At 50.5% G+C, this 27591-nt stretch overlaps 2 protein-coding genes across 8 annotated transcripts in view; one reads left to right on the top strand and one right to left on the bottom strand.

Moving 5' to 3' along the window:
* Window positions 1-17828, bottom strand: part of APBB1 (amyloid beta precursor protein binding family B member 1) — a 22826-nt gene extending 4998 nt beyond the window's left edge. The window contains exons 1-11 of one of the 3 annotated variants that reach the window (XM_086340400.1): window positions 17731-17828; window positions 9901-10632; window positions 3727-3902; window positions 3572-3628; window positions 3403-3488; window positions 3244-3307; window positions 2673-2822; window positions 2186-2313; window positions 1684-1798; window positions 1457-1541; window positions 964-1047 (exon numbers count right to left, since the gene is read on the bottom strand). In XM_086340400.1, coding sequence (XP_086196526.1) covers window positions 964-1047; window positions 1457-1541; window positions 1684-1798; window positions 2186-2313; window positions 2673-2822; window positions 3244-3307; window positions 3403-3488; window positions 3572-3628; window positions 3727-3902; window positions 9901-10618 — 1663 coding nt within the window. In that variant the 5' untranslated portion in view covers window positions 10619-10632; window positions 17731-17828. Of the gene's footprint in view, window positions 1-963; window positions 1048-1456; window positions 1542-1683; window positions 1799-2185; window positions 2314-2672; window positions 2823-3243; window positions 3308-3402; window positions 3489-3571; window positions 3629-3726; window positions 3903-5420; window positions 5823-9900; window positions 10633-17363; window positions 17459-17730 lie in introns of those variants that run through there. The other 2 variants (XM_086340399.1, XM_086340402.1) reach the window with 2 other exon arrangements.
* Window positions 17118-27591, top strand: LOC147357889 (uncharacterized). 5 transcript variants are annotated; one of them, XR_015142127.1, is made up of 5 exons: window positions 17758-17895; window positions 18549-18724; window positions 19566-19831; window positions 25887-26314; window positions 26847-27591. XR_015142127.1 is itself a non-coding variant. In XM_086340406.1 (3 exons), exons 1-2 carry the CDS (start codon window positions 17249-17251, stop codon window positions 25912-25914), a joined length of 675 nt encoding a protein of 224 aa, XP_086196532.1. In that variant the 5' UTR covers window positions 17118-17248; the 3' UTR covers window positions 25915-26314; window positions 26847-27591. The 5 variants fall into 5 exon arrangements, 1 of the variants encoding a protein (XP_086196532.1); XR_015142128.1 differs by lacking the exon at window positions 19566-19831; XM_086340406.1 differs by lacking the exons at window positions 18549-18724; window positions 19566-19831 and having other exon boundaries at window positions 17118-17895.

Here is a 27591-nt window from a genome sequence, read left to right as displayed (position 1 = left end):
TTATGACCACTGCCGAGCTCCTAGCCTCACCTGGCACTGCTTTTCTCAATCCCTTTGAAATACTAAAGTGTCTTTCATGATAGGTCCTCACACCCAATCTTCACTCTGCCTGGAGTGATCTTTCCCCACTTTATTCCTGTCTCCATCCCATTTGGGCACATTAGATCCTATTTATTTTTTGATCTCAATTCAAATGTCACTTTCTCAAATCTTTTCTGACTTCCTAGACTAAATGAAGCTCCTCTGTTACATAGTTCCATGTATCTTGCTACTTTCTTTCAGTAAAATGACTCAAATTGTAATTGCACATTTATTTGTGTGATTGTTTGATTTAATCCTCTTTTTTTCTACCGTAATTTCCTATAACCTCCATGAAAGCAGGGCTGTGGCCATTGTTCTCTCAGGACCTGGTACATGGTAGGCCTCATAGTTATTTGCTAAGTGAATGAACAATAACAGGTACTGTGAAAGTATCAGAAATATCAGAGGGAACCTAATAGTCTCTACTCTCAGTTTCCTTAACTATAAAATGGGTATCATCATAATCCAAAATTCACAGGATCCTCAAGAATTAAATGACATGTAAGGAAGTACTTTACCAACACAAAGCATGTTGACAAATATGCTCACTGCTTCCTTTCTAGATGATCACAGTCCATAGTTGGTGCTGTAATACCAAACACAGCTCCTGGCTGCTCCAGCGTTTTAGTCATCAAAGACCTACCTCCCAACCTAACCAAAGCTTTTCAAGAATGGGTCTCCCTATATGCCTGGTTCACACTCAGGGAAGCTAGGACCCAGAGTGAAGCTGGGACAGAGGTACAGAAGGTGGGATGCACTCTGAAAAGCAGGGTGACATCAACCAAGAGGAAGGTCTGGTAAAAGAGGTACTGGGAGGTAGAGGGTGGGGGAAGGGCTTTGAGATCAAGGTGGTGGTGCCTGGGTGGAAAAGGACACACATACCAACAGGTTTAGCAACAGGCACATTCCCCAGGTAATAGACTTGGAACTTTTGCACCAATTCATTCTTAGGTGCTGGGAATTCCACTGCAGGAGGAAAGAAAAGGATCAATCACAGGGACAGATCTTGCTTCTCCCAGTCCCCACCACCAGGGCATAAGCTGAACACTGACTCAGCCAAGGCCCTACCTCCACCCCTCCCCTGCCTCTCCTTAACCAAAGTCCCTCCACTAATTTGACCCCAGGAATTGAATCTCCATTTTTATTTTTTTTGGCCACTCCGCATGGCTTGCAGAATCTTAGTTCCCTGACCAGGGATCTAACTCACACCCCCCCCCCCCCCTCATTAGAAGTATGAAGTCTTAACCACTGGACTACCAGGTTAAGTGCTGAGTCTCCATTTTACTATCACTCTGCCTAGGAACTCGTGCCTCTTCTTGGGTCCCCCCAACTTTGCCAACAAAACAGACAGACCTGGCAGGGTTGTGACACTGACCTTGGAAAGGGACGTCCACAAGTTTAGAGTGGTCCAGAGAGAGTCCGTTTACCAAGCAGCGGGCATTGCGCCTTTCGGCCATGATCTGAGAAAGGAGGGGAAGAAGGAAGAGGCAGGGCGAGTCCGTCAGGGCTTCATCGCCCTGGAGCGCCCCCCACTCAAAGACCCCACCCACGTCCTTGTAGAGCAAAGGTGGCAGCTACTCCAGGGTGCGAAGGGGGCCGTGCCTTAGAGCAGATCTCATGCAGGCTGGTGGCGATGTTCTTGGCGGGTGCCTCACAGCGAAACACGTGGCACTTGAGCATCTGGGTCAGCTTATCGCGAGCTACGTAGGCAAAGTCCCTGTTGGGGGAGGGGCGCCTCAGTGTCTCCCAGTGCCTTCCAGTGCGGACCCTCACTCCCGCCCACCCACGCCCTCCCCATCCGTCTGCCCTCGGGTCGCTGTCCTGTGGGCACTGCCTTCTGGCCAGAGGGTAGACAGGCAAGCATGCCGAGGTCTGGGAGGATGGGCGAGCACAGCGCGCAGGGAGGGGCGGGGCAGAATAGAGGACTTGGGCACTTTGCTGCATCTGGTCCAGGGGTGGGGAGAGGAATGGTCAGGGTAAATTAGGCATAGTACCTCTCTCTGGGTCCGGCAGCACAAGAGAGGCAAACAACAGAGTTAGGGAGGAGGGCCTCGCTCTGACTGCTGGCTGAGCCCCCACCCCGGAGCCCCGGCCTTGCTCCCACCTTCCGCTGTCCCGCCCGACGCCCCACACGCGGATGCTGACGATGGGCTGGGTGTGCAGCAGGGCCTGACTGTGTGGCTCCACCAGCTTCAGCGTCTCATCCTCCAGCTGCAGCAGCAGGTCCTTTCCCTGCAGGCCCAGGAAGCAGATGCTCAGCGGTGCCCCAGCCGGGAAGGTGGCTGATCTTTGCCACTTCCAGCTCGAGGGAGGTGAACCACTCCTCTAGGGCCCTTTCTTTGGTGTGGGACCAGCCACCCTGCAGGCTTCAACTCTAACAAAGCTCACACCTTTCATCTCTGACGTGACTCCTTTTATCAACCCCATCGCTGTTAGGCAACCATCTCCTGATCAGGAGTCACACTTTCATCTCGCAGACTTGCCTGGTGGGTCTGCACCCGCCTCCCCAGCCCTGGCAGAGGGGCAGCTTGGTTCTCCCAGCTCTCCCAGTTTCTGCACTTCACCGCCACCCTGCCACCCTGCCAGCTCACCTCGCCCCAGCCCCCAGACATGGGGTCATGCAGATTGTTTTTGTGGTAGGAGAGCTGACGGATGCAATTGTTGACTGCCACGCTGCTGCGGCCAGGGGCCAGCTCCTCCTCGGTCATCTCCACCCAGCCTAGGGAGCGAACGGCGAAACACTGCCAGACACAAAAGAGGGGGTAGGAGATAGAGGGTCTGGTCTAAACCCAGAAGAGCCCCCAGCCAGGACACAGGGCACTCTGCTGAGACCAGAGGAGTTCCCGACTCAGAGCACGGCGGGTGGGAGGACATAAGAGGCTCCACAAACAGGACAGAGTTGCAGGAGGGCTGATGGTCTCAGAGGAGACCCCTGGGCAGGAAGCACCTGAGCCCAGCCAGGAAGGACCCCCTGCCAAGACACAGGGCTGCCTGAGTTATAAACTGAAGTGCCTCCCGCTCAGACACAAGGGTCTGTGCTGAGAGTGCAAGAGCTGAGGACCTGCGGAGCTGTACTGAGACCAGAGAGACCCCAGAACCTGACCCGAGGGTGCGCCTGTTCACGGGGGCCCAACTTGGGCACAGGCATTGCCTTGAACACACCTTGATCCCTGGGTTGGCATTCCGTGGGGGCAGCTTCTCCTCCTCTTGGGGCAATGGCTCCGGGCTGGAGGCAGATGTAACACTTGGTACAGGCCCCCGAAGAGGGAGCTGTCCCAAGGCCCCTTCCAGACAGACCCATCCTACTGCCAGCCCACTCACCTGAGGCTCTGAGCTGGGAAAGGCAACATCCCCTCCTCGGGGTCCTTCAGCCCCAAATCCATTGGGGCCTCCTCACTGGGCTCGTCCTGAGCAAGGGGAGAGAGAAATCAGGACCCAAATGATGCCCCGTCTCCAGCTCCCCCATAGTGAAGGAGGTCCCCTCACTCACCTTCCAAAATTCTCCATCCTCAAAGCGTTCTCCGTGAGTGAAGCCGGTCCAGGTGAGCTAGAAGCATGAATGGGAGCAAGGAGTGGCTGGCTTATCTTGCTCCAGCAGCATCCCCCTCCACCCCAGGTCAGAACTCTCAGGCCTGTGAGCTTCACCTGGGACTCCTCTCGGGGGCTGCTCCCCTGTGATGGTGAGGCCCGGCCCGGGGGCTCCCACTGAGTGGTCCCCGTGGGGATGTGCCAGTAGTAGGTCCCTGAGGTGTCCTGGACCCTCATCCATCCAGCCGGCAGGTCGGAATCCGTCTCGAAGGCGTTGGGGTTCCAAAAGGAATCTGCCGGGTTGGGGGGGGTGGTCTTGGTAAGGGTCTGCCTACCTAACAAGAGAATCGTGGGTGCTATGCCCAGTCCCCTCCTGAGACCCAGTGGTGGAGAAGGGGTGGGGGAAGGGCTCCAACTTAAGATTCCTGCTTCCGCCTAGAGCCTGAAGTCTGGAGTCACAGCATGGGAGTCACCAGCAGGGAACGTGACTCAGGTCTCCTCCTGGGCCCTGATCCTGGCTAATGTGGCCACACAGAGGGAAGGAGGGAGGCAGAGAGAAGGCAAGGAGGTTGAGTGACCCCAAATGACCTGTCATACATATCCGTATCTCCAGTGGACACACTTACCCTGTACACACACATGCACACAGACACACAACATATACAAGTCCTACTACACACCTGTGTAGCCCCCACAAACACAAGGGTGTGCACACACAGGAGACACCTACACAGATGGCAGGTATTGCATTCAGGTGCACACACATGTGCAGGGACAAACACACGCACACCAACTCCACCCATTCACTAATGCAGCCACCATCCACAAAGGTGTGTGCACACACAGATGTATATTGTAGCCCCTGCCACACACATGTGCAGACTACATCCATAATGCCCCCCAACACATGTGTGGGTACCACACCCACAGTGAATGCACAGACACGCAACATATGTCAACCTCTGCCACATGTGTGCAAATACCACAGACACACCTTGACCCTTACCACACACACGTGCAGACATTTCATGCACACGCGCACACCACACACCTGTGACATACCCTCCCCTCTCTGAGCAGAGCCACACCATTCCAGCCCCGCAGCCCAGCTCACACCTCCACCACGCCCATGCTCCCTGCCACCCCACCCCACATGGTGCCCAGGCGCATGCCGCCCCTCACCTGGGCTACTATCCTGCAGGAGGATGGCCAGGAAAAAGTCCTGGGAGAACATGGCGCTCCTTCCCAGCCCCTCCTGCTCCACCCTGCCTCCTCACAGCCCCTCCAGCCCGGCCAGCTGGGCTCACAGCCTGGTGCTGGGCTGCAGAGAGAAGCTCATCCCGCCCACTTATCACCAGGGCAGAGCGCCTGCCAGGCAGGATCCTCCCCCACCTGGGGCTCACCAGGGAGGGGCCGGGACCACAAGGGAAGGGAACCCCCTTGGAGTGGGGATGGAGGGTGCAGCTCGTGAGACCCCAGCCTTCCCTGTTCACATCTCTTCTTTCTGATCCTAGATCCCCTCCCCCAATCCTGAATCTCCATCCCACCACCCGCAGCGATCACCTCAGTGCCACAGTCAAGCCCAGCCTTAGGGACGACAGGAGGCTCAGCCTCGTGGGAACACCCCAGCCACCTGGGGCCCTGCAAAGCCTAGAGCTCTCCCTGCAAACAGGGTGTGGCTTCCAGGCTCCCAGGGATCCCGCCCCTGCCCAGAATCTGCCAAGCAGTTCAAGCGAAGAGTGGGCTTCAGGGGCTGGGCCCCAGCAAGCTTGAGGCTGGGCTTGGGGCTTCCCAGCACCAAACCCCCTCACCTGCCAGGGCCCAGCTAGGCTGCAGCGTCTCCTCGGCAACCGCAGCACCAGGACCGGCTGGGAGCGCCCAGACTGCTGACGTGCTTCCCGTTACCAGGGAAACCAGGAATCCTGACTGGTCCAAGAGGCAGCACTGACGGACAGGCAGTCAGTCCCCAGACCCAGGCTGCTGGGCAACCAGGCGAGGAGGGCTGGAAGTGGGCGTGGCTACACCAAGGTGACTGTGTGCCTGATGCGAGAGTCACTTTGGCAAGGTGCCTCACCACCCTCGGCTTCCAATGAAGTGGCCTCAGAGAGGAGGGGCTCTTCTTGCCCATCCAGCCTCCAGGTACCCATTACTGCCTCCCTCCCCCCAGCCTCCTCTCCCCTCAGGCCCCAGGGAATTAGAATGCCCGTGTTTCCCTGGGAACCGTCCACCGTCTTCAGGGCTTTCCCGCCAAACCTTCCAGGAACACCGCACCTAGGACAGCTGTGTCCCCCAGAGCCACACCCTTCTTCCTGAAGGGTCATATGCCCCTGAATCTGAGGACCAGGTCACCTCTCCTGACTGAGTCACACACACCAATCCATCTGCTATCCCTGTCAGTCGGCACCTTCCTGCCTCAAAGAGCTTCATCCTTCCGATCTGTCCTGGAGGGGCCGCTCTCCCCCCGGACCATCTGGGAGGCCCTTCTGGAGCTTGGCACATCTCCTCCGAGCACAGCCCCACCCCGGCCCTTGCTTCCACAAGCATACATTTATTTAGAAATGCACACTTTCACTCCTGCGCCAATTCATTCAGGCGCTCCCCCCACGCACTCAAAGGTTCATGTATCATTCACTCATCCACACAGGCCTCCTTGGCTAAGCCGGATGTAGTCACCTGCTCTCTCTCTTTCCCCAGCCCTACTCACTCCCCAAGTCCAGCTAGGTCACTGCAACAGCCTCCCAAGTTGGTCTCCCTCTTCCTATTTAGCCCTTTCTAATCTGAGCTGCATGCTACAGCCCAAATGACTGTTCCAAAATGCTAACAACCTTCTCTCCAGTTGCATACTCTAATTGTTTTATCTTTGCCCCCAGGACAGAACCCAATACCTCCACCGGGTTTGTAGGACCTTAGGAGCCCCTACTCACCTGCCTCTCAGCCTTACCTCTGACCACTCCCCTCACCCCTGGTCTCTCTCCCTGCCTGGGACATGCCCCATATCCTCTCTGATCCCAGCCTCCATTCCCTCAAACATCACCTGGCACCACCTACTGGACATCAGTGTAAAGGTCCCTTCTCAAAACTCACCCACCCCTGGTTCTATTACCATGCTCTTCCTGCACCTCCCCAACCCCAGGGCTCAAACTACCTGTTTGCTTCTGTCAAAATACTAGACTGAGTGCTATAAGGGCAGGAATATCTGTCACTTGTAGTATGTATTCTCAGCATTTAGGACAGGACCTGGCACTGAGTATGAACCCAACACAGGTAGGAAAGTTCATTCATTTATCATTCGCTCATCATTCATCCATCCATCCATTCATTCACTCATATACTTCCACATTCAATTAACAACCTTGTGGAGATCCTAGGGTGGGAAGGAGAAAATAATGTTTGCTCAATTCTACCACGTTCCTACAGGAGACCAGACCTCCTCTGTGGTCTTCCTGGTCATAGCAATAGTCATAAGAGAGTAGGCAGTGATGCAGCCTATTCTGAGATTCTCGATTTCCACTGCCTCCAGCAGACCTTGATCCTTGCCCATCCTCTCACCACACCAGCTCCCTTGCTGAGGTCACTGTCCGCAACCGGCACACTCTTCCCAGCTCTTGAGCAGTTCCGTCCTCCCACTCTGAGAAGGCTCATAGGAGTGACCACCATAGTGACCATCCAGGGACCCCAGAGCATCCAGGCTCTCCATTGTTTGGCCCCTGATTGACACCCCCTGAGGCAGAGGGTGCAAATAAGCCGCCTGCAGACCGGTGTAAGCCTCAGATAGATTTTGTTTGGCCTGTGTGGTACTTTTTTAAAAAGCAGACTTGGTTGCTAACATTTAGAAATTGGGATGTTTCACGTCGACATCTAGTTTTAGTTTCCCTTGAAGAACTGACTCCACTAAGACATTTCCCCACACCTAACCCTATGAGTAACCAGCTGGAGTGGAGTAGCAGCAGTTCCCTATAAAGGGGATCTGGGCAGTGATCACTGACGGTTGCTAACATCCCTCTAAAGACAGGCAATTAGATTTTGTCTTTGGTAGAAGTACTCAATACCACCTGTGAAGTCTCCTTTTAAACAAAATGCGAACAGAAACAAAAACTCTGAATTTGATGAAGGCTCTAGAACTCACTGCCAATTTACGGGAAATTCGGGGGAAGTAGAACTTATTCAAATCCAGAACATGGAAAACCCAGGGCAGACAACACAGTGGCTTCAATTAAAACAACAACAAAATTTTGAGCAAAATAGAGATGGAGGGATAAGGTACAGATCAAAAGAACCCTTGAGACATACCAACCATCAAAAGGTCAGTTCCTATTTGGATACTGATGAGATGAATCAAATTTTAGAAGGGCAGGGAGCACATTCATTAGACAACTGGGAAATGTCAACACTGACTAGATATTCAGTGATATTGAGGAAGTACTGTTAAATTTCTGTGGACATGATTTTAGTAGTTCGGATTTTTTTTGGTGGGGGTGGGGGGCAGGCAGGAGCATGCATGTAGGATCTTAGTTCCCAACTAGGGATGGAAACTGTGCCCCCTGCAATGGAAACACAGAGTCTTAACCACTGCACCACCAGAGAAGTCCCTGGACTTTTAAAAAGTGTTTTATATTTTAGACATGCACGAGTTGGGAGACTTCTTTAGTGGTCCAGTGGTTAGGAATCCACCAGCCAATGCAGGGGACACGGATTCTATCCCTGGTCTGAGAAGATTCCACATACCACAGGGCAACGAGGCCCATGTGCCACAACTACTAAAGCCTGAGCATTCTACAGCCCGTGCTCCATAACAAAAGAGCCACAGCAATGAAAAGATGGAGCACCATAACAAGAGAGTAGCCCCCACTTGTCTCAACTAGAGAAAGCTCACCGCAACAGCTAAGACCAAGCGCAGCCAAAAATCAATCAATCAAGATTAAAAAAAAAAAAAAGAAATGCATGAGTGAACATTTACAGATGTATTTGCTTCAAAATAGCCTAGGCTGGGGCCCAGGAGTAGTAGGTGGGGGTATGGATGCAACAAGGTTAGCCGTGTGTTGATAATTGTTGAAACTGGGTCATGGGTAAGTCAGGTTCATTATTCTGTTATTTTCGTATATGTCTGAAAATGTCCATAGTAAGTTTTTTGAAAGGAGATGGCATGCTGCCCTTCACTCATCTGAACTGCCTGTTCTCTGCCAAGGTTCCCCAGGCTGGTTCTGGGTAAGGTGCCTGCTGCCTAGAGTGGGAAGAGTCTTTGCTCACACTACCATCCAGCACAGGCTTGCGGCTGCAGCCCATTATCTCTGCCGTTTGCTCCTCAGCTCTATCTGCATCTCCATGTGACACTAGCAAATGCAGAGACTCAACTTCTTTAAATGGGACCCATTGAAGGATCAATCCTTGGAGTCCTAATATCTATCCCCTCATCCCAACAAAGCAGTCTCTTATTCTTCCTTTGTTTCCTTTTAGTCAATATCCTCTTCCTAACAAAACATTACTTTTGCAACATCCAGCGTGGTGCTCTGTACATAACACTCCAATCCTTCCCAATGGACCTCTGTGAGGAGCTGCTGCCTGTTCAAAACTGCCTAGAGGGCACCTGGGTTTGTCCGGCCATATGCATCAGTGACAGTGTAAGGGCCCAGAGCTCGGGTTTGCACTTGGACCTGGTTTCGATCCCAGTTCTACTGTGATCTCAGACTGTGGGTGACCTTGAAAGTGGAAGTCGCTCAGTCGTGTCCGTCGCTTTGCGACTCATGGACTGTAGCCTGCCAGGCTCCTCTGTCTATGGAATTCTCCAGGCCAGAATACTGGAGTGGGTAGCCATTCCCTTCTCCAGGGAATCTTCCCAACCCAGGGATGGAACCCAGGTCTCCCGCTTTGCAGGAGGATTCTTTACCGTCTGAACCACCAGGGAAGCCCATGGGTGACCTTCGGAGAGGACTAAATCTCTCCAGGCCCATTTTTTGTCCCCTGTACTATGGGCATACTAATGATGTCTACCTCCCATTGGTGTGCAGATTTAATACCATAATACTGAGCAGAAAGCCAGTACTTGGTAAGTGCCTCATAAACAGACCAGTCCATCATCCATCAGGGGTGTGTGATGGAAAGGTCTATCCACTTGTTCAAGCACTCTCAGTATGTAGGGACATTTCTTTCTAGAAAAACAGGGCATGGCCTGCTGAGGACTGAGGACATGGGCTTGGTGACCCCCGCCCAGGCGGACACCGGCCTCTGTACGGAGGGACCCACCTTCTGCCCTCTCTCCCTCCCACGTTCCCCACATCAAGCTTCACAAGGTACCTGTGTCCTCCGGGGAGCCATAAGAGGGGCTGCCCTGGGATAAGGTGGCCCAGCTCGAGTCCTCGTCGCTGGCTGCGCTGTTCCGCATGCCAAACAGGAGGCTGGCGCTCTTGCTGTGCTCTCGGGGGCCGTCTGCCAGGGCCTGGGGCCCAGGGGGCACCTCCGTGCTCTCCAGGGGCTCCGGCAGCCCTGGGGGAGAAGATAAGTCCTCCTCCTCTTCCTCCTCCTCTTCCTCATCATCCTCCTCGGCCTCCCCCGCCGCCTTCTCCTCTCCCTCATCCGGGCCCTGCTCTTGGGTGCTGATGATCAGGCCAGGTCCTCGCGGCCCTCTGTTGGCCGCATTGTGGGCGGAGAGCTCCAGCTCAGAGTACAGGTGCATCAGGCCTTTGGGGCCCAGGGGTGCCATCTCGGGTTCCTGGCTGGCCTCCTCAGCCAGGGTCAAGGTCACATTGCGGTTCTGGTCGCGGTGGGCTGTGGCGGCCCGCCGGAGTTGGTTCTGGCCCTCCTTTAGCCATTTGGCGTTGGCAGGGCCTGGCTCGGGCCCACCACCCTCCCCCATGGCGCTGCGCAGATCCTTGGGTCCCACGGCCGTGGCCTGCAGCTTGGCGTTGAGCAGCTGGTTGTGGGCAGCGTGCAGGGGCAGGGGCAGGCTCAATGCGGGGCCTCCGTGGCTGTTGGCATTAATGGCCGACTGGCTCAGGGATGATGGAACAGACATGGCCTCAGCAAATCCTGCAAGCGGGGAGAGGAGACCATGCTGAGCCTCCAGGTCAGCATAGCAACACCCCTGCTTCAGCCCCAGGCCTGTGCCCTGCACCTCCTCACCTCCCTGCACTCAGTAGGCCAGCACATACCACTGTGTCCTGTGAGCTGTTGTCCCAGGAGAGTAACTGGGCTCCGCTCTGTCCACCATCACCACCACACCCACTCAACAACCACCTGCAGTGGCCAGGCCCAGGCCAGGTCCACCCCATCCCCAACCCCCAGCCCCGAGCTGCCAGGGATAGCACAGCCAGCCCCTGATTTGCCCTCGCTCCCAATGGCAGAGACTCCATAACAATGGCTCTCTGTGCATCCCCACCCCCAAGTCATCCAACTGGGGCTTACTGTACCAGGAGTGCGGCTGGTGAGGAGCTAGCTCCTGTGTTCTAGACACTGGACACTGCCTGCTCCCTGCCTCCTGCCACACCACTACCCATAGCCCCAACACTGTGAGCTCTCTGGGCTCTGGTGCTCTCATCATAAATCACTGGGCTCAACTGGCCCCCAAGTCCACCCTGTAGGAGTGACCGGGAAGACGAGAGAATGAACTGCAGACCAAGCCCCCAAGGGCAAGGTCCTGAGCCCTCAGGTCACAGAACAAGGGTCTTGAGCTCCAATTCATGGCTCCTTTGACCAGTTGAAGCTGCATTTTGATGACTGTTTCTATCAAGTATCTCACCTCGGGTACCACTTCCTCTGCCAGCACCTATAGTGCTTCTGGGTCACCGCAGGAGTCTTTGATCCGGACCCCCAGCCCCTCAGGTCTTTGCCTAAATGTCACCTTTTCAGGGAGGCCTTCCCTGAATACCCTAAGACTGTAGGCCCCCATGCCCCCTCCCAGCCGTTCCCAAACTCTCCCCAGCACCAGTACCATCTAACAAGCTAATTTATTATTTACTTGGTTTAATGACTGCCTTCTCGTGACTATAATTTGAGTTCCATGGTGGTGAGGATTTTGCCTTTTTTTTATTCAATGCAGTATGCCTACAGCTTAGCTCAGTGCTGACACAAAGCAAGAACTCAATAAATACTAGTTGAATCAATGTATGGTCTGCCCTCCCATCTCCCCTGGCCCCACTGAGCATCCCCTCTGCCAGTTTCAGAGAACACACAGTGGTCACGTACTGTGTGTCAGCCACTGCTCACGGTGCCCCAAGCAAACTCCACTTGCTCTTCTGGTGAGGGGCTCACCTGTTCCTCAGTGACAGTCCACCCCTCCTGGCCCCCTGAACCACCTCCTGCATCCTCAGAAGCCCTTTGTAGATCACCTTCTCAGGCTTCCCAGCCCATCACCCTAATGATGGATCCCACCCTCAGAACCCCATTCCACCCTCCCCATCTCCCTGACCTTCCACTGGAAGCTTCTCCCCTTCTATGACCCCCTTCTATGCTCACTCCCTGGATGTCCCCCTCAGTTTGTTCTCCCTCACCAACTACTCAATTTTCTCGCATCCTTAGACAGCCCCTACCACACTCTCCTCCCCTCCCTGACAGCCTGACTCAGTTCTCTCTTCCTACCTGACCTCCCCCAACAGGCAACTGACCCCACTGTTGGACCCCAACACACACCTTCCTCTCTGATTCTCACTGCACAGTTCTTTCTCCTCAATTTCTCACCTGAGCGCTCTCTAGCTCCCTGTTCACCCTGAGCTCTTTGTCTCCCCGAACCCACGGCCTCAGTTCTTTCTGCCTCCTTGGCAGAGCTCTCAACCCTGAGCACTGGCTGCAGGGAGGTGTTTAGGCTGCCGGGCAAGGCTTGGCCATCTCCCAGGTGCACTGCCCCACTTGCGAGGCGGGTGCCATAGCTCACCTCTCCGTCATTTCTAGCTCCTCAGACCCTAGCACGATGCCATGCACGCATCTGTGAAAGAAATGAAAAACGGTTCCTGTCCACGTGTCTGCCTCCCATGTAACTGACTGCTGGTCTGCTCAGTATGGCTTCCCCTGGGCAATGAGAAATCTCGTGGCCACTGGCACCAACAAGAAAAATAAACGGCTCTGCCTCTACCCAGAACCACAGTAATCTTCCAAAAATGGAAACCAGATTGTGTCACTCTCCAGCTCAAAAAATTAGATGGCTCACTGCTGGCTTTAGGATAAAGTCTGCGCTTGTTAGCAGATCACCAAGAGCCTCCTTGAGCCAATCCCTGTGACCCCTCAGATCCTCTCCCCATCCTGCCTCCTCAGCTTATGCCCCAGCCACAAGAACATGTCACACCCACCTAGCCCTGGCTCTTTGTTTACACTGATCTCTCGGCTTGGAATCCTGTCTCCCTTTGTAAGGACCTCTGATCGTGTTTCAAAACCTGGCTTAGCCATTGCAGCTCCTAAGCAGTAAGTCTTTCCTGTTTGGTCCCCTCTCCCCTCTTCACGTGCCCATTCCCTCCTCTGCGTCTCACCATGCCCAGCACCACCGCATTCCAATGGAACATCTAAGACTGTGTCTTACTCCACACTCCATGACCAAAGAGAGTGTGCTGTGCGTCTGCAGAGGGGGCCCCTGGTTAGGATGGAGGGGTAAGAGGAACTAAGAACTAGGTAGCTCAGAACTAATTGGGAATACACACTGAGACAGGCTTGTGTGGTCCCGTGGGCCAGGGAAGGAGAATCAGGGAGGGTGGTGGAGAATGCTGAAGGGTCCCTGAGAAGGAAGTAGTATGGGGTCCCAGGCAAGCAAGGCCTGAGATCTAGGAAAAAAGGGGGACGGCTGGCTTAAACTGACATCCTTGCTCAAAGGCTGTTCCTCTGAGTTTCAGGAGATGAAAGACCCCATGACTGTGCCACGCTCAGAGCATTACAGGGATGACGGGCCCTTCTCTAAAACAGGAGTGTGTGGAGCCAGGTTTCTCAGTATTCGGGACCAATCTCCTTGGCATCTAGAGGTGTGGTCTGAGAAGGGCACATGCCCTGTGAGGCTGTAACACTGAGGAGTCAGGGTGACTTCAGGACACCCCTGCCCATCTGCTCACAGGGGCAGAAAGCACTGGAGGAGGGAAGCGGGTGTTCTGCTGTGAGTGCCGAAGCTGAGTGCCTGTCCCAAGAAAGTGCAGTCACCTTCATTCCATTTCTTAAGGTCAAAGAATGACCCGTTGCTCAGTATCTTCAAGAGGGGGCAAAACCCAACTTCTCCCCTCCTACTGGTACTACTCACACCTGGGACCTCTCCAAGGATGGAAGGAGCCACTTGGATTCTGGCTCAAAGCAGGGAGCAGGCAGGCTCCTCAGGGGAGAAACTAAGAGTGGCCACTAAGCCTGAAGGGGCTGACAGGAGACCACAGGGGTAGGGGATGAATCCTGCTCAAGGTCAATGGTTTTTTAGCCTGACTGCTTACTGTATGCCAGGCACTGTGTTAGGCATGGGGGAGACAGAGATGAATAATAAAGAAATGGCTCTTCCTTGATGGACTTCAAGGTCTATCAAGAAACAGTTGTTGAAGAGCTCATTACACTGCATCATGATGGCAGTATCTAACCCTCTAAGCACTCTGTATTTGTTGAATAAATGATTGAGTATTACGATGGGAAAAGAACAGGGCACTGCTGCTGCTGCTGCCGCTAAGTTGCTTCAGTCATGTCCGACTCTGTGTGACCCCATACACGGCAGCCCACCAGGCTCCTCTGTCCCTGAGATTCTCCAGGCAAGAATACTGGAGTGGGTTGCCATTTCCTTCTCCAACGCATGTATGCATGCTAAATCACTTCAGTCATGTCTGAGAGGATCCCAAAGTTTACTTTAGCCAATACATCAGCGAAGACCTGCCTGAGACAAGAACATAGCTCTCCTTGGACCAACCCCTTCATCACCCATCTCTCTCAGAGTATAACGCCACCCTCCCCCACTCCTAATTCATTGAGGAAATGGGAGCCATCAGCCAGAGAACAGCCTCAGGCCCAAAAACTTACTGACTCAGCATCTATTCATTTCTCTCCTTTTCTCCAAAACCAATTGCTTCACCTGTCATTTAAATTCTTCCTTTCATGCCTTTCTAGGAATTTTTTTTAACCACTGTTGATCCATTTTTTCTTCCATGTAGTCAATGGCTCCTCAATGAGATCCACTATCTCCCAACTTAAGCACAGAATCTTTCCCGACCTGACACCATGAACTTCTTGAAAGAGCTGTCTTTACTCACAGTTGCCATTTCCTCACCTGGATCTCACGCTTCAACTCTTTCCAGTCCTGCTTTCACTCCTAACACACCTCAGTAACAGCTCCTTCCAAGGTCAACATGACCCCAGTGTCATTTACTGCAACAGATGCTTGGGAGTCCTCATCCTGGTTGTACTTTCGGCAGCATCTGACACCATGGCCTCTCACCCAGCTTTCAGCCATGGCTTTCACGCACTGAATCTCCTGATTTTCTTCCTACACTCTCGATACTGTCTGATGGTTTCTTACACTCCTTTGCTGGCTCATCTTCCTCTGCTAGAGTTTCTCATGGCTTATTCTCATGCTGTTTTCTCATTCTCACCCAATATTCAATACAAGTATTTATTCATGCTCATAACTTCAGTTGCTCCCTACAAACAGATGATTTCCAAAAGTATACCTCCATTTCAGAACCTTCATCTGAGCTCTAGAGAGATACATTCAACTTTCTACTCAATATCTCTAGCTGGATGTCTGAAGGGCCTCTCAAACCAACATACTCACTCATGTTTCTCTCCCACACCCTAACTGGTCCTCTTTCAGGATCCTGGCTCATGGAATAACATGACCATCCAACCTGTTCTATAAACCAGAAGTAGGAATTCCGTCCTTGACACCACCTTTCCCGTCTCTCCCCATATTAAATCTATCCCCCAAAACTGACGATCTTTTATCCAAGAAAAATTTCTGAATTTGCTTGATGTTCTACATCTACTACTATCAAAAGTCCACACCAAGGACAAAGGCTTTATGATCAAAATTCTTAACATGGTCTAAATTGTCCAGCTCAGCCTGGCCTCTACCTTCCTTCCACATTTGGCACTTTGCTGTCCACCATCACTGATCTTCTTTTGATTCCTTGAGGACATCATGCTCTCTCCTTCCATAAGGTATTTACACACGATTCCCCTTCTGCCCAGAACTCCCTTTCCCTACCCTCCCAGCTTAAGTCCTACTTATCCTTTACTGCTTAGTTCAAATGTCATGTTCTCAGCCTTCCTCAGTCCTCTCTCCGTACCCTCCAGTACAGTTTAGCTTGTGCTCCTGTGTGTTCTCAAGACACCATTCACCTTTCCCTTTGTGGTAATTATTATATCTGTAATTTTATTCTTATCTGACATTCCCCTTAGACTGTCAGCACCATGGCAACAAGGGCATAGTGTATCTTGCTCATCATTAATCTTCAGTGCCTAATAGTACCTGGTATATACTAGGTGTTCAAAGCACACTTGTTGAATAAATAAATGATTGGATAGATTTTTTTTTTTTTTTAGTAAAGAAAAATTATGTTAGAGTAGTAACGGGAAGTAAGCAAGAGGGTATGTTATCAAAGCAATCAAGGAAAAAAGGGTGTGTGTGGCCTAGATTAAGTTTGGCAGCAGTGGGTGAGATGGAGTGAAGTGAATGAATTTGAAAAATAGGTAGTGGATGTGGCAGAACTTGCTGACATAAGATATAGGGTGAGAGACAGAGATTAATCTAGAATGTTGCCCAGGATTCCAGCTTGGGTAGCTGACTGGAAAGTATCCATTTCTGAGAGTTGAAATTTGGAGACTTGAGAGTGAATAAAATATGAGAAGAAAGTGCAGAATGAGAGAAGACAGTCTAGGAAAGAACCAAGAGCCTCATCAGCAACTAAAGAAAGGGGAAGGAGGCAGCAAATGAGACTGAGAAGGAGCAGACAAGGCTGAAGGAGAGAAACCTGGAAAATGTTTCAGGGAGAGTCGACACACACCACTAACACTAAGAAACGGCAAGGAGATACAGGAAAAGCGTCCATTAGGTTTGGCCACATGGAAGTCTCCAGTGACCTTGGCTTGAGCAATTTCCATAGGTGCCAGACACAGAAGATGGAGTGAAGTGGTTTTAAGAATGAATGGAAAGCGAGGAAATAAAGATACCAAACTGTGGAGGAGGTTCTGGCTTTAAGGCGTGTAGCCAGCTGGGGCTCCGAGGGGCTAGGAAAGCGAGAAACATACAGGCAGGTTCAAAATAGATTCGAAATATCCTCTGAATCGACAATGGGAAAACTGCTCCTAATGAGTGCTCCAGCCAGCGCTAGGCCTTCAGGCTGAGCTGGGGCCAGCCGGCCCCAAGGCACACCCCTCGGTCGCCGAGGGCAACAGAATGCGGCTTGACAGATTTCAGGCCTGGGTCCCTGCAGGAATCCATGCGGCCTGTCGGCCCACCTCACCCCAGGTCCCCTTCCCAGTCCTTGACCACCCCTCCCCCATCCTCTTATTTCCCTCCCCCATCCCCCACCGCCCCCGGCTCCCCGTTCCTTATTCTCGCTCCCTATTCATTCCGGGGTGGGGGGGGGGGGGCAGCAGGTAAAGGTCGGGGAGGCAACAGCGTGAGGACCTTAGCAGAGTAGGACGTTGGAAGGAGGGGACAGGAGGGCGGTCGGAATACGCGGTGGGAGGGCCGCCCGCAGGGATGGGGCCTGGCTGGGGGACGCGGGCCGCCCTGGGGTTCGGGCTGCAGGATCCGCGGGCCGCAGGGGGCAGGGATCCGACAGCCCAGGTTGGGCCCCATCAGGGAGAGCTCCTACCTGCGCGGGGAGGCCCCAGGCCCAGGTGGTGGAGGTGGCTCAGGCTGCGGGGCTCGGGCTCGGCGGCAGCTTCTCCATCACAACATCCCCCGCCCAGGAGCGCGCGGGCCGCGGGGCCGCGCCCGGAGCGGCGGAGGCGCGCGCGGGGCAGGGGTGGGGGAGGGGCGCCATCTTGGGCCCCTGGCGGCCGAGCGGAGGGCCCCTCCCTACGGCAGCCTGCGGCCTCTAGGAGCCCGGCGCCCCCAACCCCCTCGCCGGCCGCCATCCCTGCGCCCGGGTGGGTCCCCAGGTCCCAGAGGGCTGCCCCTGCATCCGCCGACCCCCGCCCAGCCCGGCACCGCCCTCCACCAGGGGACCCCGGACTCACCCTGCGCGCCCCGCAGGGCCCTGGCCCCGCACCGCCGCGGGGCGACGCTCAGCCGAGGTTGGAGCGGGAGCCGCGGTGGCGGTGCCCGGGCCGCGGCCGAGTGGGGAGGGGCTGGAGGAGGCCGCCTGCCCGGCTCTTGCGGCAACACTCCCTGACGTCCTGGTGGTAAGCGATGAGGACACAACGTTGGTGATAATAATAGCTCGTATTTATTGACCGCTTTCACGGTGCCAGGCTGTGTGTTAAACCCTTTGTACGCATTCGTGCTCACACCAGCCCTGTGAAGTCGCTGCTCTGATTATCCTCAGTTTGCAGACAAGATGCTGAGGTTCAGAAAGGTAAAGCGACTTGTGGGCGCTCATAGGTAAGTGGGGGAAACAAACTGGAACCCAGATGTTTCTTCACACCCTACCCCTGCGGCTGGACATGAGACTGTGACACCAAGGCCTTGCAGACATGAGGAACGAATAGCTCCCTGGCAGAAATTCACAGGAGGGCAAGAAGAAGGGGAGAATGCAGGTGAAAAGTGTGAAGGAAGGAATGGTGGAGCTCAACACTGCAGACTCCCTGGATAGTGGGGTAGTCCCCACTGGTCAGGTCAGTGGCCCAGAGGCCATCAAAGCCAGTGAAAGGGAGTGTCACCATCCAGAAACCCTCCCCTGACTCATTCCTCCAAGGCAGAGGTTTAATTTATTGTACCTGCAAACTATTGAGCAACTTGACTAAAGATCAAGCACCCCTTTGGGGTGCCTAAAACTAAAAATGTTTAAATCTAAACTCATTGTCTCACCCCTTTTTTTTTTTTTTTGCCTTTTAAGAAGTTTCACTGGGGTGAAAAAGAATTCTCTCCAGTACATGTATCTGAGAACACACAAACACACATGACTGAATGCAGCCCCACTTCATCCATCCCAGTGAGTGGCATCACCATCTACTGCTTGCCTAAGCCGGAAGTCTCAAGATCATATTTGACTACACTTTCACTTGACTTGAGGTGAATATATGTTTTAACGTTTTGTTATGGAGATTTTCAAATATATACACAGAAAGATAACAGAATAGTATAATGAACTCTCATATACCCATCATTCGACTTCAGAAATTATCAACTCCTAACCAAGAGTTTATTATGATTTGACAAACTTCTATTATATACCATGTACCAAGCCTCAGGCTAGGTCCTAGGGTCCCAAAGATGAATCAGATTTGACTGTCACCCAACTTGGAGGGTATAACATATGACTTTTGTCTTTGAAAGATGAGTAAGAGTTACTCAGAAGAAGAAAGATGTCCTCATTTATTTGATAATTCTCTCTCAACAAATAATTATAGTGTGGGAGGCACTGTCCTTGGTGCTAGGAACTTGTCAAGAGACAAGATTCAGTCCCTGCCCTCATGAAGCTTGAATAACAAAGGAAAGTGATACTAAATATATAATTAGAATTGTGATGAGTGTTTCTAAGGAAACCTATAGAATACTACGTGAGTGAACTAAATTTTACCTGGGGACATTTGGAAAGACTTTCACAAGGAAGTGGCACTTAGGTGAGGGGAAAGGGTGAGAAAGAAAGAGGTCATCCAGGAGAAGAGAAAATGATCCCAAGTCAAAGGAGAAGTACAAGAAGGCCAGGATGGGTGTGATAATGTAGAAGAATGGCATAAGGTGAGCTGGAAAGGTAGACAGGTACCAAATCAAGGAGAACCATGTTGTTAGGCTTAGGATTTTGGACTTTAATTTAAAGACAATGGGAAATCATCAAAAGGTTTGGGGCACGGGAGGGACAAGTTCATTCACCTTTGCTTTTTTTCTTTTTTACATCTTTGTCATTGTTCAGTCACTCAGTTGTGTCCAATTTTCTGCAACCCGGTGGACTGCAGCACACCAGGCTTCCCTGTCCTTCATCATCTCCTGGAGTTTGCTCAGATTCATGTCCATTGAGTCGGTGATGCTGTCTAACCATCTCATCCATTTGCTGCCTGCTTCTCCTTTTGCCTTCAATCTTTCCCAGCTTCAGGGTCTTTTCCAATGAGTCAGCTCTTCTCATCAGGTGGCAAAAGTATTGGAGCTTCAGCTTCAGTATCAATCCTCTTTTTTTAAGAGGTAAATTTTTTAAAAGATTTTCTTTGATGTGGACCATTTTTAAAGTCTTTATTAAATTTGTTACAATAGTGCTTCTGTTTTATGTGTGTGTGTGTGTGTATATATATATATATATATAAGCTGCGAGGCATGTGGGATCTTAGCTCCCCAACCAGGGATCAAACCTGCACCCCCTGCGTTGGAAAGCAAAGATGTAACCACTGAACTGCTAGGGAAGTCCCACCCTTGCATTTTGGAAGATCACTTGTGGCTGCTAAGTAGAGAATAGATAGGAAGAGAGCAAAATTGGACAATGAGGACCAGTTAGAAAGCAGTTCTAGGAGATGACTATAGTGGTGGGATTAGGGATGGAGAAGATTGCATAGCTTTAATAAATATTCAGGAGAAAGAACTCAACAATTAGTGATTAATTGATTGGCTAAGGTAAAATGAAGGAAAGGATGACTTCCAGATTTCTGCTTGAGCAAATGAAAAAAGAATCCAGGAATAGCACCCATTTACAGACAGCCCACCAGAATACTTGTCTTGCCAATCCCATTAAGCAGGATGGCTGTAATATCCAGGGATGTCTCTTCAGGTAATCAGAGATGATAATCACAGGTAGATGGTGAAGATGGGGAAAGGCATCTAATTAGTTAAGATGCAAACATACAGTTAAGTGTAGTTAAGATGTACATACAGGCCTCTCCTTTGGGATCTCCACCCTCACGCCTGGGGGGTGTACTATCCTTTGTTTACTGAATAAAACTATGAGCTGTAACCAAGCTGTTAAAAAAAAAAAAAAAAAAGATGTACATACAGTGCAGTTTGCTCCACACACACTTTTCCTGAATCCCTGCTCTCCTAGTTCTGCAAAGCCTCCTGATTGGTGGGGTGTTAACCTGTACCCTTCATCTATCCTCTCTATGTTGTATCTCATCCACCTTCTGATGGTTTCCAGAACAACCAGTAGCTTATGAGCCATTTCAGATACTCTGTGTGGTTTTGACCAATGTGGGTCCCTCTGAGGCAGCACATTTTTCAAATTACTACCTTGGACTTACCAGGAAAAACTGATTAGAAGCAAATCCATCCAGAGTCATTTACCAGGAGTACTGACTTTATGCTGTTTGGTTTAATAGATCAGCCTGGTGAACATCTGTATCACCTAACCAAGTCACCTATAGGGAAGAATAGAGCTTGCAACCTTATTAGCAGCAAAGACACTTTTGGAGCAAAGATGACCTTTTCTACTACTATATGTAAATATTGCTTTGATATTGTAATTTTTCTTGTAGTTGATACAATAAACCCTCTTTCTTCAGATTGGTTGTTATCATTTGGAAAATCCATGAGTAAAATCTTCCTACATATTATATGCTGCTGCTGCTGCTAAGTCACTTTAGTCATGTCCGACTCTGCGACCACATAGACCTCAGCCCACCAGGCTCCCCCGTCCCTGGGATTCTCCAGGCAAGAACACTGGAGTGGGGTGCCATTGCCTTCTCCCATATTATATGCACTGGATCTCAAAAGTCAATTGCTAGGTCTAGCAAGGACTTCCTCAACACCATTCTTCAACAGGACTATTCTAGTGCATTCCTAGGAAGACCAAGTAGAGAATGAGAAAAGGACGTAGGACTGAACTCTGGGAATGCTAGCATTTGGTGAGCCAGCAGAGGAAAAGAAGGCCCAGAGGAAAGCGGAGAAGAAACAGAGAATAAGAGAAGATGGCACCCCACTCCAGTACTCTTGCCTGGAAAATCCCATGGATGGAGGAGCCTGGTGGGCTGCAGTCCATGGGGTCGCTAAGAGTCAGACACGACTGAGTGACTTCACTTTCACTTTTCACTTTCATGCATTGGAGATAGAAATGGCAACCCACTCCAGTGTTCTTGCCTGGAGAATCCCAGAGACGGGGGAGCCTGATGGGCTGCCATCTATGGGGTTGCACAGAGTCGGACATGACTAAAGCGACTTGCAGCAGCAGCAGCAGAAGCAGGAGAGAGCTAATGTCATGGATGAAATCCAAGGGAGGAAAGATTTTCAAGGAGGAAGATGTGATCAACAGCATCAAATGCAGCAAAGATTTCCAACAGGTCAAGGTCAAAAAATGTATCCTTTGAATTTGGCAATATGGAGGTCATGGATCCCCCTATGATCTATACTAGCAGAAAATAGAGGCAGAAGCCACAATGCAATAGTACTTAAGCAAATGAAAATCAGGAAGTAGGATAAGTAAGTGCAGATCCCTCTTTAAGAAAGTTGGAAGAAAGAATAGACAGCTGAAAAGTGGTACAAAGTTGAAGATTCTGGTTTTATCTTTTTTTTTCCCCCTTAAAGATGACAGAGACTTGAATATGGTCTGTGTGCCTACATACATACTAAGTCGCTTCAGTTGTGTTTAACTCTTTGTGACCCCATGGACTGTAGCCTGCCAGGCTCCTCTGTCCATGGGATTCTCCAGGCAAGAATGCTGGAATTCGTTACCATGCCCTTTTCTAGAGGATCTTCCCGACCCAGGGATCAAGCCTGTATCTCTTACATTTCCTACATTGGCAGCGTTCTTTACCACTAGCACCACCTGGGTATAAACTACAGAAAGATAGAGAAATAGAGAAGATAGATTTGAAAGGAAAGAAATAAAAAAGATAGATTGAGATCCTGGAGGTGATGAGAGGAGGTGGGATCAAGGGCTTAGATAGAATTGGACACCTGAGCTTTATAGGCTGAAGGGTTGGGGTGAGGATAGAGGGTAGATAGGATAATTAATAAGGTGGGAGCCAGGCAAGAGATTAAGGTATTTCACGCCTAGTGATATCAGTATTTCTGAAGTCTCTAGCTGAGGAAGGGAAGGAGGATTGGATGGAGAATATGGAAAACCTTATAAATATTATCCTGTCATCAACAAGTTGTTATTGCCTTTGTTGTAACCAGTGCAGCATCTTTTCCTCCTCTGATTGGTAACAGCACATCAGTTTTCTTTGAAGACCCATCTCCTCCCCACTCTTAATCTGTGGGGTTCAGATGGGAATCATTCTAACTCTACAGCCCATTTCAGTGCTGGGCTCTTTTCCAGGATCAAGTCAAAATGGTCAGTTCAGAGATAGGCACATGACTATTCTGAGCCAGTTAAACTCAGTTCCAGGAATTTTCCTTCCACTTTTGGGCTAGTGGTGCTGGTAGAATATAAGCCTGATCCTCATCTTGCCACAAGAAGGGATAAGCCTGCCTGAAAATGAAGCCAATGTAAAAAAAGCAGAGCTAAAGGATGGAGAGAGACAGATGCTTGATAACATCCATTTAACACCTTTGTTTGCCTTTTCCTGAAGTCACATAAGTTGATCAATATTTTTTGTTTACACCACTTTGAGCCAGGTTTTATAGCTTGCAACCAAGAGTTATGACACATATATTAGGTCAATATTGCCTGTTGGTACTCAGCCTACATCCATTGTTCTTAATCTCCCTTGTACCAACAAGGCTGGAGATCTGAAAATCACATATCTCAGGTTCCTTTGTCGGTTCGTTCCAGTTGGATTGTGCCAATGGGAACCCTCGCTTGAGGAAGGTGGGAGGAAGGAAAGAGTCACTCTGTTTTTGGCAGGGCCTCTGGCGAATTCAGGAGCAGTGGCTCCACCCTAGCAAACATGGAGGCTGTTACAGTAGCATCATAAATACAAACGCTAGCTGCCTTAGCACCCAGTGCAGATTTGTGGGCTCCACCTCCTTGTTGTTCTTTGGGCAATACCTTTTCTGCCTTTTGCTCCTTTAAGTCAAGACTAGTGGTAGTTTCCTGGTCTCTGGGTAACTCTGTTTTCCTTCTTATGCTTCTTCAGACCTCCCCCAAAATTTTGTAACAAATTCCTTGCTGTCAAATCCTCCTCTAAGGTTGATGTATGGCAGAAACCAGCACAACCTTGTAAAACAATTATCCTCCAATTTAAAATTTAAAAATAAGTAATTTTTTTAAATGCAAAAAAAAAAAAAATCCTCCTCTACTTGGAATATCTAGAGTGCTCTCTCTATCCTTATGGAACAGTGGTTGATACATATTTTCCTATTTTGCATACGCATATACACCACACACACGGCTCAGAAAGGCTGAGTTTCTCAAATCTACAGAGTTAGTAAGTGGGCCAACTGGGACTGGAGTTCAAACATGTCTGACTCAAGCTCACACTCTTTCTCTGCCCTAAAGTTGGCTTTTGGTTTTGTTGTTGTTGTTTTTCTTTTCCATGGTTAGATTAAATAGAAGTTAAAAGGAACAGAGAAATAAAGCCATTGTTAAGAAAATTGTTCAGTTGATCAACCTTGATGTTCAGTTTGGATGGGAAAAAAGTCAGAGAGCAGTGAGAGAGAAAAGGAAGAAGGATAAAGGTAGGAGGTTGTGGTCACGAGGGTGTTGGAATTTAAGGAATTGCTTCACAGGTGGAGCAGTTGTGAATGAGGACTAGGGTCTGGTTTGGGTGACTGAAGTAGGGTCTTCAGCAAGTGAGGACACAGGTATTGCTCCCATCTACTAACAGATGGGAGCCATAAGGATACTGTGGCTCATTTGCTTGATGCCAAAGAAAAGAATTTAACCTGCATAGAAAGAGGAAGAAAATAGCATAGGCGTGTATGGGAGTCTTGCCAATGGTAAGCTGCTTCCCTTCCACTGGGACAGCTCCAGGGGTAGGAAGAAGTCCCTGGGGCAGAGCCCAATCTCTTCAATGGAGAGAAAGAGAGAAGCATATTAACCACGGAGTGTATAAAGAATACACAGAAGCTTATTGACCACGGAGTGTGCATTTGAGAGGGCACCATGGGAAGTTGGGGAAGAAGTGGCACAATGATGAGCAGGAAAAGGGTCCATGGAGTCGTTCGGCGGTGAAATTCTCACTCTGTCACCCTCTTATCAGAATGTCTTCTTTTTAATTAAGTAACTTATTTGGCTGCACCAGGTGTTCGTTGGACTTAGTTGCATGCTAACTCTTAGTTGCAGCATGTGGGCTCTACCTCCCTGACCAGGGATCGAACTCAGCCCCCCTGCATTGGGAGTGTGGAGTCTCAGCCAGTGGACCATCAGGGAAATCCCCTAAATGATTTTTAATCTGCCTGCTTCTCTTCATCTCCATTGCACCAGTGTCTGGGCCTCCATGATTTATACCTGGATCACAGCACTGACCTCCTCAGTGCCCTTCTCACATCCACAGTGATCTCCTTTCACTCAGAATCCACTCTGCAACAGAGTCATCTTTCTAAAATGTAAATCTCATTAAATGTGAGGACTCCTTGGTCTAAAATCCCTTAGTAGGTCTCCATTGCCCCAAAGATAGACAAAATCCAAGCTTCCTAGCCTGACGGGCAAGCCCCCCATGAGCTGAGAAGTCCCTGGCTCCTTCTCCAGCCTCACCTCCAACCAGCCTCTCACTCATCCCCTGTACTCAGCCCTGCTGAGTAGTTGTGGTTCCCACTCCTGGCTCTTCTTTGCTTGTGTTGCCTCTTCTGCCTGTTATGCACCAGGCATGGTAAAGCACTGCATATGTTCTACTCATGTTTTAAAATTCAGCTATAAAGGCTTTCCTAACTTGTTCCCCATACAGGTATTGCTGGTTCTGATTTCATTTTCATATATAGTCTTCCATCTTAATGTCTGTCTCACTCTATTGCATTTATCTGATGCCTTGTCTGCATTCCCCTCCAACCTCCCCCCACCCCAACTGTATAGAGTGGCAGACCTTGGGGCAGAAACTGTCCAACCCATCTTTTTTTCTACTGCCTGACACACTACCCTGAGCATAGGAGGTGCTAAGAGGGTGGATCGAAGAATCATGAGTTGACCTTTTCTGAAAGTTCCTTGGACACAAGCTTAGAGGCTTCCCTTCAACAGAGCAGATGGGAGAAGAGAAGAGGAGACTTAGTCCTCCTTTCTCAGTAGAGAGGAGGAAGTTAGCCTCCAATACCACAGTTGTTGGATAACTGTTTAAAACACCTCTAGGCATCCTGACATGATGCAGTGTTGGCTCCAGATGTGGCACATGGACTGGATGAAACCCAGAACTAAGACTCTGGCCTTGTCTTCACCCCTCAGGCTGAAGGAGAAGAAGCCAACCCCATGAGGAGAACCATCCAGACATCTTCAAGGATGGAAGGGAAAACTCAAGACACTTCTTGGAAGTGGATCCCGCAGCCCTGGTGCCTGGCCCCTACCTCTGTTTCGAGTCCCAGCCAAACTCCAGTCCTGGATGGACCATGATCTAAGGGGCTGGGGTTCATCACCTGCTCCTCTTCCCAGCATATTGAGCCTGGGAAGGGAACCTGGGGCAGTTCTCCTGATCAACAAGGGCCTGGTGCCTGTTGGGAACCATGCTATGGCCTGGCCCCCCAGTGCCAGGTTTGTCTGTCTTCTCTTCTACTTAGACTCCAAAGCCCCCCAGAGGATGGGGCCACCAGGTCAGAAGGGACCATGGACCAGAGTGTGGTTGTCCTTCCAAGGATCCTCTGGAGTGAGTCCAAGAGGTGGGTTTGAGTCCATACTCAACGTCATAGGAAAGTGTCTAGTATTGCTCCCATTTAAGGGAAGAGGTCACTGAGGCTAGCATATAGAAGCTCAGAGTGAGGGCTCCTTGCTAGAGTCTGAGGCTTTTTTTTTTTTTTTTTTTTTTGAGCCTAAAACAAGTTTTCAACCTCAAGTGACTTGGAAAGGTAGAGGAAGAAAAAGGTCTCACCTCAAGACCCAGTTGCCTATAGTCCAGGCCAATCCCCAATCAAATGGTTGTCAGTAAGTTTGGACCTTAAAGTCTTGGTCAGCTTATGACCAGAAAAGAACAAACCACCGTAACCTCCACCCAGATGACACTGCTGGCCTAGATGGTGCAAATATGCAGGGGACTGATGGGTAGCCAACAGGACACCCATGAGGCTGTGTGACATTCTGCAAATGTGTTTCATAGTGCCAGGCCCCAGAGTCAGTCCTTCTTCCATTTTCCCAGCTTGCTTCAGGCAGGTGAAACACTCATTTTTCATTCCGCTTGTTGTGCCTAACTCATAGCAACCAAGCCTCATCTGCTGTGATGCTGCCTGAACCCCGTGGACCTACAATTTGAGGACTGCCACAAGAAAGCTGAGCGCCAAAGAATTGATGCTTTTGAACTGTGGTGTTGGAGAAGACTCTTGAGAGTCCCTTGGACTGCAAGGAGATCCAACCAGTCCATTCTAAAGGAGATCAGCCCTGGGTGTTCTTTGGAAGGAATGATGCTAAAGCTGAAACTCCAGTACTTTGGCCACCTCATGAAAAGAGTTGACTCATTGGAAAAGACTCCGATGCTGGGAGGGATTGGGGGCTGGAGGAAAAGGGGACGACAGAGGATGAGATGGCTGGATGGCATCACCGACTCGATGGACGTGAGTTTGAGTGAACTCTGGGAGATGGTGATGGACAGGGAGGCCTGGCATGCTGCGATTCATAGAGTCTCAAAAAGTCAGACACGACTGAGCGACTGAACTGAACTGAACTGAACAGCTCTTCATGGCAGCCCTGGGCCAGTACACTTGGTGCATGCGTAGCCACTTCTAGCCCTATTTCTCTATGTCCTGGGGCCAAGGTGTGGTCAGTTATTAGCAGGGCAGAGTCCCTGCTCTGCTTCTTACTTGCTGTGCCAACACAGGGGTTCCTTTCTGTACATTTTTCTCTGTTCCCCTCTTTTTTATAATATTGTTTTTCAATTGGAGGATAATTGCTTTACAATGTTGTGTTGATTTCTACCATACAGCAATATAAATCAGTCATAATGAGA

This window comes from Bos grunniens, chromosome 15 (genome assembly GCF_055505025.1).
Source record: "Bos grunniens cultivar Pamir isolate PY7600 chromosome 15, Bosgru_T2T1.0, whole genome shotgun sequence".
NCBI lineage: Eukaryota > Metazoa > Chordata > Mammalia > Artiodactyla > Bovidae > Bos > Bos grunniens.
The sequence above is the reverse complement of the archived record's forward strand: the minus strand, read 5'-3'. Positions and strand labels throughout refer to the sequence as shown.